Source organism: Lissotriton vulgaris, chromosome 12 (assembly GCF_964263255.1).
Source record: "Lissotriton vulgaris chromosome 12, aLisVul1.2, whole genome shotgun sequence".
NCBI classification, from domain to species: domain Eukaryota; kingdom Metazoa; phylum Chordata; class Amphibia; order Caudata; family Salamandridae; genus Lissotriton; species Lissotriton vulgaris.
Window position 1 is genome coordinate 306,589,736 of NC_141700.1, and position 10,634 is coordinate 306,600,369.

At 44.9% G+C, this 10,634-nt stretch overlaps 1 protein-coding gene across 1 annotated transcript; it reads left to right on the forward strand.

Annotated features, from left to right (window-relative positions):
- The first annotated feature begins 4,349 nt into the window (after positions 1 to 4,349).
- Positions 4,350 to 9,691, forward strand: MAF (MAF bZIP transcription factor). Its single transcript, XM_086945097.1, has one exon. The coding sequence runs from the start codon at positions 4,768 to 4,770 to the stop codon at positions 5,824 to 5,826; it is 1,059 nt and encodes a 352-aa protein (XP_086801223.1). The 5' UTR covers positions 4,350 to 4,767; the 3' UTR covers positions 5,827 to 9,691.
- Positions 9,692 to 10,634: the final 943 nt, after the last annotated feature.

Consider the following 10,634-nt stretch of genomic DNA (forward strand, 5'->3'; position numbering starts at 1 on the left):
GTCACGGCCCGCTCGCCGCGCCTGCGCGGCGCCAATTCCGCGCCTGCGCTGACGAAATAATGGGCGGGCGGGTTCGTGACGGAACCGTTCCGTCACAAGCACAGCTCACCCGCGAGCCGTGACGGAGCGGTTTCGTCACAAGCACGGAACCGCCACCCGGCCGCCCCACCCCCTTAGCGCTGCGGCGGAATAGCCGCCGCAGCGAAGGGGTTAACAAGGTTTCTAGTATTCACTGTTACCCATTTGAAACTCTATACACAGTGTAAAGCTCCTTTAGGAAGACTGTGCAAAACAGACTTTTCTGACAGCTCTTGCTGACTTCTGTGACGTTGTGGCAGTTGTCACTAACTTTGGATGTTAACTGCAGGAACATCTCTGTCTGCAGGTGCACTCATATTTGAAACCCCATGTGCTTTAAGGCTTCCCCCAATATGGCTTCCCGTGTCTTGTCTTGGTTGTGCTAAGGACAGCAAGCCCAGGGAGAAGTGGGACACATACAGTATGAAACACAACTGTAAAAGGTTAAAGGTGAACCAAGGGATGTTGTCTCACCCCAGTACTCGAAGTGCCCCCACAGACAGAGTGATCTATCATCTCACTGTTGATGACGACCCTTGGGACAGCTCTGCTGAAAACACCAAGGTTCCTACTTATGCATATACAAACCCATATGTAGGGCTCGGCCTACTAAATATACCTTCCCCGCTTCAACCATTTATTTATTTATTTATTTGCTTGTAAAGCGCCTGAGTCAATTCCCGAAGGGATATCTCTGCGCTGTTGCTAGCAGTTTTAGAATTCTTCAGAATATGGCAGATGGCTCAGTGAGATGAACGGTTAGCAGTAACAATTGTAGTAATTTCAGGTCAAGAAGCTAGCAAGGCCAGCTCAGCCTTGTGAGGTTGGTTAATTGTGTACCGAAAAGAGAATAGAAGGGCCTGTTTCTTCAGTGCTTAGAACCGGCAGTGCGGCATGAAGCTAGAGTGACCAGACGTCCCAGATTTTCCAAGACAGTCCCGCTTTTCAGAGGACTGTCCCCGTGTCCGGATGCTTTTCCTAATTTTAAGTACATGTCCCAATTTTTGGGGCAAACGTCAGGACGTCCAGCAAAGCAGCATGAAAGGTATGCTTTGCTCTCCTTTGAGAGGCACATCCAAAGTATGAAGCAATGTAAGTAATGTATTTGTTTCTGTCAGGCAGCACAGAAGCAGATCGGCTGCCGCTCCCAGCAGAAAGTGAGAGTGGGAAGGAGGAGGGAGAATTGGGGGAGGGGTCGCAGTCTGGAGGTACTGCCACAGCTAAAATCATGCAAGCATCGTTTTCTATAAATATGTTTCAGATATTATATATATACACATAAATGCACATATATAGGCACATTTACAAAGCTAAGTTTACACAAGTTAGAGTCATATATAAACAAGACGCCTAGCATAGATATATGGGTCTGTATTTACAAGGCCACGCCAAAACCGGGACAGGCCAGATATAGGCGAGAGAATAAATGCTTTAGTGCTTCTTTTATGTATGGCCTACCCCAGATTTTACTTCTCAAAATATGGTCAACCTATATGAAGCACTATATAAAACACATCATTCTCGTCAACGATTGGCTACACAAAATCGCCTATGGTTTGCTTACAGAAATTAACCCACGCCACCTCACCGTCAATGCCTTTTTTGCAAACCAAAAGAACATGCAACATATTTTATTCAATGGACTCTGGGTTTGCCAAGCAGGTGCACGTTATTCCAAACGCAAGGCGTTTCCCTCGGTTTGCAGCAAACTGTTGTTTTTTCCCCCAACAAAAGGAACATTCACGACTCGTGCGGCGTCCGGATTTACTTACACTGGCGAGGGTTTCTCTTCCTCCTGAAGACGGGCTCGAAGGATCGGCTATAATTAGAAACTTGTCAGGAACGGCGTGGGGGGTGGGGGGGGGAGGTGCAATGTCCAAGTTGCCGGTTTAATGTGTGACGAAGTCTGTCAGAAGACAAGGTTCAGAGATCTATTCTATTTTTTACGTAAATAACTTTAGAGAGCGCGACACCGAGGCTTCCTTACCGGCGACCTAACGAGCACAAATTCAACTCTTGATATTCCTGCAAAACTGCAAAATATGCTAAAAAAATGAAAGTATAAAACGAGCAAATATATTAATATATGTCAGTCTCATTTTTTGAAGTAGGCTATATAAAAGTATTTTTTTATTGACAGATCACTTGAACATTTAATATACGTGCTGCTTGTTTCGGCCTTTGCCTTTTTGTACCTTGACTAAATATGTTCTTGTTTATTTTTTTCTGCAGTCGAAAAAGATTTGCATTACGGTACAAAACAGCAAGTCCCATTCTCTGCAGCGTGCACTAACTTCGGCGTCTCTAACTGCAGGGCTGCTGTGTGCCTGGACTGGGACCAATAACCCATCCGCGGCCAATAGGTGGCGCTGTGGAGGCGTGAACCAGCCGAGGACACAATAGAATATTGTCTTCTCGCTCTTTTGCAGGCAGGATCTCTTGCTGTGAAGATTTACAAGAACACGGGGGAGGGGTGGGTAGACGGCATTCAGCCGTGCTTTATGAAATTAACTAAGCGGAGCCAGTACCACACAACCCTCCAAAAACCGCACTCCAGGTGCATTTCTAGATCCTGTCACTGGTGAGAGGGCTCACACAAAGGTGCGTCTGACCCTAAGAAACACTAAAGCTAATGTTTATTGCGACATTTAACAGAACAATCTGTTATTTAAGCAGTTGTCCTTTTACTCTGTTTATGACAACAATTTGGGTGTCTTTGCCGAGGCCAGCTCCCACTTCAGCAAGTAAGGCACCTGCCAAAATTGTAACAGCCGAGGAACATTCATCCATGTGTCAGCGTGGGGTGCGTCTATACAGAGAAGGGCTATGCACTTGTGTTTGTGCAGCGAAGCAGGGGGTCTGGGTTATCTCAGGGTGAACACAACCAGCAACTAATGGTCCTTTTCGCAAGCAATGTAAGCACCAAAACACGTCTGTGCAAAGCAGCCCACACGAAGCAAACCGGGCTCAGACTTTACACAGTCTTAAATGTGCACAGAACTGGTTTGTCCAATAGGCAAAGACCCCAAAGCACGTATTCTGCAAAAGGGCACGCAAACCGGATTCTACAGCAAAATATCAACAAACACCTTTAGATGAGGAAAAAAGCCTCTTCCGGGCCAATATTGACGCGCTTTGAAGCTTGTGAAAGTGAGAGGCTGCCCTGCTTTCGCAACAGCCTCTAAACGTGAAGTGTGCAGGACAGTGTCTCTATGAAAAACTAACTTCTCGGCTCTGTGGTGCTCAGAAGTAGCTTTCCTTGGGGGAGCACAGCGCCAAGTTCACCCTTGGCAGGCAGGGAGACGTCCCTCAGCTTTGTGGAGCGTCAAAGAGTGCGGGCCAGTACAGGGAGTGCTCTCAAAATGAACAATGTTACCCTATTCTTAATTGGGCCAGGGGGCAGTGCGCAGAGGACAAGTGCGCCCTAAATCCAGGCACTTGGCTCCGACCTCCCTGAACCCTCCCCGTAGCATCGCGGGGAGCTTTATGGGGGCGCGCAGCTTTAAATTAACCACTTAACGACCTGGGCACGCACAGGAGCGCTGCCAGTCTTCTTAAGGCAGACTCCTTTACATGGTGGCTTTCGGAGCCTACCTCGCAGAACCCTCAGACAAAAGACACACAAAATGATACATAGAGGAGCCATTCGAAATTATGTGGTCTTGGGAGGGCACGTGAGCTGTGTATTCGTATTTCAAATGGGATTTGCGAGTAAAGAGTGTTTCCACGTTTATATTGCAAATTCGATGCACATAATCCGATGTATGGGCACACAATACCCCAAATCACACGTAGAGACACTATGCATTATTAAAACGACGAAACCTGCATATAAAAATGCTGCAAATCAAACCGACTGCAGTTATAGTGTTCAGATCCGTACGTGTGCAGAGGAACAATAACGCATATGTTTGCCAGATAAAGTGATAAATGAGTGCGTGTAGGAACACATAGTAAAGTGTAGGCAGGCATAGTGCGTCGACTTTTAGGATGCAGGAGAACAGCTCCCCCTGTCCCCTGGCGTCCTTGGGTGCACGGCGCGTGCGGATGCAGCGCCCCGAAAGGGTTAACAAGTGCAGGTCCCGGCTGACAGTCAGCTGATCGACCCTGATCGACAGCTCGGAAAGTTTCCTTGTTTCTAGAGCATTATGCTAATGACCAGATCCCGGCCGCCCATTGGCCCCGAGCCGGAGTCAATTTCCCATTTGAAACCCGACGTCACAGCAGCTATAAAACTCAGCAATGCTTTTAAACTCTCCTGTTGGAGGATCCCTTTAAAATAACCCTGGGCTTTCTTGTAGCAATTCGCTGTTTTCCTCACTCCTCGTGAACTTGTTTTCCTCTCCTCTGCCCGCCCCTATTGCAACTGTATCTCTCCTGGCAACTTTTGCAGGCGCGAGGAGAGGGGGGTTGAAAAAAAAAGGCATGAAGTGTTAACAAAATCTGAACTTCCAGCTCTGCAGCTCTCGAGGCAGCCTTCACTGCACGGGGAGGGAAAGTGCAGCGCCGATGCATCCGTGCGAAAGGCTCTGCCGGGGGACCAGCCTTTCCTGAGAGCCCTCCAAAGACTCCGCAAAGACTGAAGGAGAAAAGGGGAAAAAGCGCCCAAAAGTGCCAGTGGAGCCGGCCGGCGGTGCGCTGGTGGCTGCCCCCCTGCACCCCTCCTGGAGGGCTGTCAGCAGCGCGGGGATGGCATCAGACCTGGCAATGGCCAGCTCCGACCTGCCCACTAGTCCCCTGGCCATGGAATATGTTAATGACTTCGATCTGATGAAGTTTGAAGTGAAAAAGGAGCCGGTGGAGAGCGATCGCATCATCAGCCAGTGCGGCCGCCTGATCGCCGGGGGATCGCTCTCGTCCACCCCGATGAGCACACCCTGCAGCTCGGTGCCCCCCTCGCCGAGCTTCTCGGCGCCCAGCCCGGGCTCCGGCAGCGACCAGAAGAGCCCCCTCGAAGACTACTACTGGATGACCGGCTACCCGCAGCAGCTCAACCCCGAGGCGCTCGGATTCAGCCCGGAGGACGCGGTAGAGGCACTCATCAGCAACGGCGGCCACCACCACCCGCCCCCGCCGCCCCAGCAGCAACAGCAGCAGCTCCAGGGCTACGATGGGTTCCGGGGCGGCCAGCAGTTCCCCGGCGCCGGGGGTCCCATGGCCGGGGAGGAGATGGGCTCGGCTGCGGCTGTGGTGTCCGCGGTGATAGCAGCCGCTGCCGCACAGAACGGCGCCCCGCACCATCACCACCATCACCACCACCACCTGCCCGGCGGCGGCCACCACCAGCACCAGCCGGGCGGCGGCCAGCAGCAGCCCCCTGGAGGCGGCGGGGGGTCGCTGCTGGCCGGGCTGCACTCGCACCACGGCGGCGGGGGGTCCTCGCTGCACCTGGACGACCGCTTCTCGGACGACCAGCTGGTCAGCATGTCCGTGCGGGAGCTGAACCGGCAGCTGCGCGGGGTGAGCAAGGAGGAGGTGATCCGGCTGAAGCAGAAGCGGCGCACCCTGAAGAACCGCGGCTACGCGCAGTCCTGCCGCTTCAAGCGAGTGCAGCAGCGCCACGTCCTGGAGTCGGAGAAGACGCAGCTGCTGCAGCAGGTGGAGCACCTCAAGGCCGAGATCTCCCGGCTGCTGCGCGAGCGCGACGCCTACAAGGACAAGTACGAGAAGCTGCTCAGCAACGGCTTCCGGGAGCGCGGCTCGGCCAGCAGCACCGACAACCCCTCCTCGCCCGAGTATTTCATGTGAGTGCCCACTTCGCACCCTGGCTGGGGGTTCGATCCAGAGCCAAGCTTGCCACTTCTGAATTTTTCCATAACTTTTTTTTAAAATTAAACTAAAAATAAAACAACCTAAAATACTTTGAGTTGTTGGGCTGTTTTAAGCTTCTCACATTGAGTTTTTACCATGACAGTTTTTTGTTTGTTTTCTTACTTTTTTTTATTTTTAATTGGCTTGCTTCGTAATGATCCAACCAGCCACAGCACTCAGTTGGTCACTTGACGCTCTTTTTTGAAACTTGCCACCTGCTAAAGTTCATAAAGTTTGAGCTAACTTTCTTAAAGAAAAATAAAAAATGATACAAATATTGTTCGTTCACGTCGAGACCCTCCTCATCTCTCCATAGGGCCATCTTGACATCGTCATGTGGCCGCCTTCAGCCCCTCATGTGGCCACAGTGGTTCGGCTACCCTGAGCACTTAATTTGGCCACCTTGGTCTGGCCACCTTTTGAGCACTTCGCGTGGCCACCCTGATCCGGGTAACCTAGTCTCGCAGCGAGCAATCCACAGCTCTTCCCTGGGCTACACTGAACATTATATGTGCCCATCAAGACCTCTCAGTGTGACCAACCTGACCTCACAAAGTGGACCTCCCGAGCTCTCCTTCACAGATTTTCGAGCTTGCAGAATGTGAAAATTGTAGACTGCAGCTTGCTGGGCTCACACCCTTCTAGCCCCTCATGTGCTAAAAGAACTAGAAACTAGATCAACCTGCCAAATCCAAGTCTGCAGCAAGCCTTCGGTGTACATGTGAGTTTTTGGCCCTGGTTCTGCCAAAATTAAGACTTTTTTTCCCATTACAACACCATATTCATCTCATGCATTGTGCTTGCTATTTTTTTGTTAGCAGCAATGGACTTTAAATGTTTGAAAGAAAAGACTTTATGACAAAGGAGACATTATATTATTAAAAAAAAGCCCTGCATGCTGGACATGTACGGTCTAATTATTGAGAATTTTTCTTTGTTTTCATTTTGCTTGGGAAATTGACTATTTGGAGACTGGAATGGCATGACATTCATTTCTTTTAATGCCTCATCACTTTTTTTGTTTAAAAGCAAAAAAGTGCAACTCAGATCCTCTCTGTGAAACATTGCATCTATATTTTCTGAACTGTTTTGAGTTATGCAAAATCCCCAGACTTCCATTTAAATGCACTGAAGGTGTTTTATCAAAAGATGTCCGATATGGATTTTGATAATATAATGTGGTGAAAATAAGGAACTTTGAAGCGTGTTTGAAAAGAATAAGTGCTCAGAATGGCACAAACACCATCATGTTGCCTGAACAGTCTAAAACTTATTTTTTTAAAGATCTGCCCCATTTTTTGCATTTGGTTTCTATCAAATGTGGAATGCTATGGGTTTCTACTCATAGACCATTATTTGATTTAGTTTTCTTACAATCTGTTGGCCATTTTAAAATGTATATGCTACAGATAAAGGAATGTTATAGAAACATTTGAAAAAAAGTTAGATCTGTTTAGATGTAGGCTTTTTTTTTAAAGATTGATGCACTAAATCGTTTACTGTTGTGATGTAAAGGGGTAGAATTTGAAACGGGCTGTTAAAAAAGTAGTTTATGCAGCATGTGCTTGCAACTTAAATCTAAGTTGGGTATGTGTAGTTCTTGCTATACCACTGACTGTATTTGAAAACCAAAGTATTAAAAAGGGGCACCCCAGTTTATATTTATGGGGGTATTTTACATTCAAAATGTATGTTTTTCTGTTTTTCAAAACTGAAGTATTTGGGACTGAATTGCACTAAGATATAACCTATAAGCATATACGAAATCATTGCAAACATGTTTAGAACGCTAATACAGTTTTATGCAGTTAAAATGGCATTACTGCACAGTTTAAGATGATGCAGATTTTTTTACAGTTGTATTGTGGTTCAGAACTGGATTTTCTGTAATTCACAAATTCCACATACTTAAAGGCAATAATCCGTAAAATTTTATGTTCAGGGATTTATACCCTTTCTGTCTTTTAAAATGGAAAGCAAAGGTTATCACAATAAATATAAAACAATCTTTACAGTTATTTTTCCTTTTCTCATATATTTTGCTGTGCAAAATTGTTAAGTTACTAATATGTGTGTTGGTTTTATGTGCTTGCTCTTATTTGCAAACTTATGGTTTCATTGAAAAGACACCCAGCGTACAAAAACAACATGCAGGTTTTGAATCTATACTGGGTTCACATGTGTGCAGGCTGGAAAAAGAAATTACATAATTTGTACATGTATTGCATGTAGACAGTAAAGTCAGATTGGTGGCAACATGACCAATTCACAGGCCACAAAAAATGACATATGAAGATATCTCAGACTAATTTTATAAGGTGGAAAAGTGTGAGAGTCTTCACTACTTACAACCTGCTCATTTCTACTCTATTGTCCTCCACTTTTAAGTTATTAGCCTTTGGACATAGGAGGTAAACAAATCTCACAGTAGCGCAATAAGGCTGAAGCGTTTGTCCTTGCTGTGTTCCCATAATCTGGACTAGTTTAGACATTCTACTTTTTGCACATGTCCATCGAAAAAGTATTCTGTATGTGCACATTTATGTTCACGTGCAGATAACATACAGAGACGTGCCCCAATAAAACACTTCCTCATGCAAGCCTATGACAAGTGGAAACATTTTTCAGATATATATTTATTTTATCAAGCAATATTTGTGATATAATATGACCTGCCCTTTATAGTTACATGAGCATACTTTGGCTCGACTTTTAAGTGGCAGTCTTTACTTAAATTTGTAGTATTTAGCAAAATGTCCCCTTTGCTGGTCATTCGTGCTCAATTAGAAATCGAGCTGGTCAAAGTGCATTACTTTGACACATTGTGGTCTGCAGGAGAATTGATGGCAAAGTCTGCCTTTAAGATTCAATGAACATGATGCAATAGTGTGATTATCTAATTTCTGTGACTAGCCCTTGTTGGCTTGAAAAATCATGCAAGACTAAAAGAAAGGCAGTTTTAACTATTTTAGTTAAACGTACACAGAAGGAGCTATGAACGCCTACCTAGCCAGTTACATCCAGGACTACAAACCATTTGTAGAGATATCGCAAATGGCACATCTTCAACCCTGAGCCATATCTTAGCTTGTAAAAGCGAATTTCCTCTGCATTGTCAACTTTTGCATAGTGTGGTTTTAGATGAAGACAACCTAGAGTAGAATTTGTGTAAATGGCTAGTCCTGGGTATAGGTAGAAGGCTGTCTAACGGTAGCCCATCACTGTAGGCAAGTTTAATATGGCTAACCCTCCCTGTGGAACATTTGTTTCTGCTTTGATACTTTATGTAGCCACAAAAGCTTTTCCCATTAACATTTAATCAGTCATGTTGCACCACATGATAAATGAAGGCCCCTAATACTATACCCCAGTTCAATTCAATCTCCATTTTATGTAATGTATAATTACAATGCAAACCGACTACACATGGTTGATTAGAAAGTTACCTACAGATGTAAATTTATCTTGTCTTCCATTCAATATGCACAGAATATAAAACAGCAGGATCGCCTAATGCAAGCAAACAAAAACGCCCTGTTCACACCAAAAGCATTTTCTGACTTTCAAAAGTCTCTTCTCCATGAAGTTCAAATTGAAATGTTGATATTTTTTAATGAATTGAATTTTTCAAATGAAAGGGATAGTGTTTTGCGAGAGAATGCTGCTAATCTCTGTAGCAAAGATCCTGTACCTGCAAAGGGAAAGCAAACCGCTTTGAACATGTGATACAGATGTACAGTGTAATTTAAAATTTTTACCAGGCAGATCTAACCTTTTAATAAAAAGAAAGTGAAGGCAGTCACCAAGTTTCCTGTATTTCTTTCACAACAATGCCTTAAAAGAAAGATTACAAATGAAAATGTGTACTATAGTCTGATTTCCCAGATGTGACGTATATTTTATTGTGCTTAACTACAGTTACAGTCTTTCAGTGTGTGATTGGATCTATGTGAATTCAAAGCTGGAAATTAGCTAGCCTGCAGGGTCTCAGAAAGGGTCGTTGCCTGAAAACAGATTCTATTCCTAAAACATTTAAATGTTAAATCCATTTGCGGCTCTTTGTCATATGCCAAGGCATTCTGACATGCTGTTTCTGCATCCAAGTTTCTTAATGCTAATCTGTCAGCGTTCCACATGCTGCAGTACGTTGCTTGAAAGTAGGTTGAACAGGATCCAGCACTTCATGATCAGGTAGCAGCATCATGTGGCATATTTCTGTCACTAGCAATCTGCAATGACATAATTTACAAAGAACATGAGTATTTAAACATACATTGTCATATATATTTATTAGAAGATTTTGTTAAATTGTGCGCTCCTTACATTCATAGTGATATCACTGAGTGACACTGGTGACATTTCTAAGCATTCCTTGAAGAAACATATGAATAACTACTAAAATATGTTGAATCTTTCATTAACAGTGTCTTTTGTATCCGCCTTTTAAAATGTAAATTCATTTATTTTTGTGATTTAACACTTTGACTCAGTTCCACGTTTTTGTGAAGGCCTTTGGCAACCAAGAGTGACTCCACTTGTTTCATTATTGTATCAGTAACAATGTCCTATTTATGCCATTATTTAGCTTCCCCAATTTATTATCTAGATTGAGAACACAGTGCTGGTACTAAAAATGTGTATACATATGCAGCTTCTTTTAATTCCTTACCTATTCAATTACTATGCCTTAAACCTTGAATTGAGATAAGTGATATTATTCTTATGTTAATTCTACTCTCCATTGT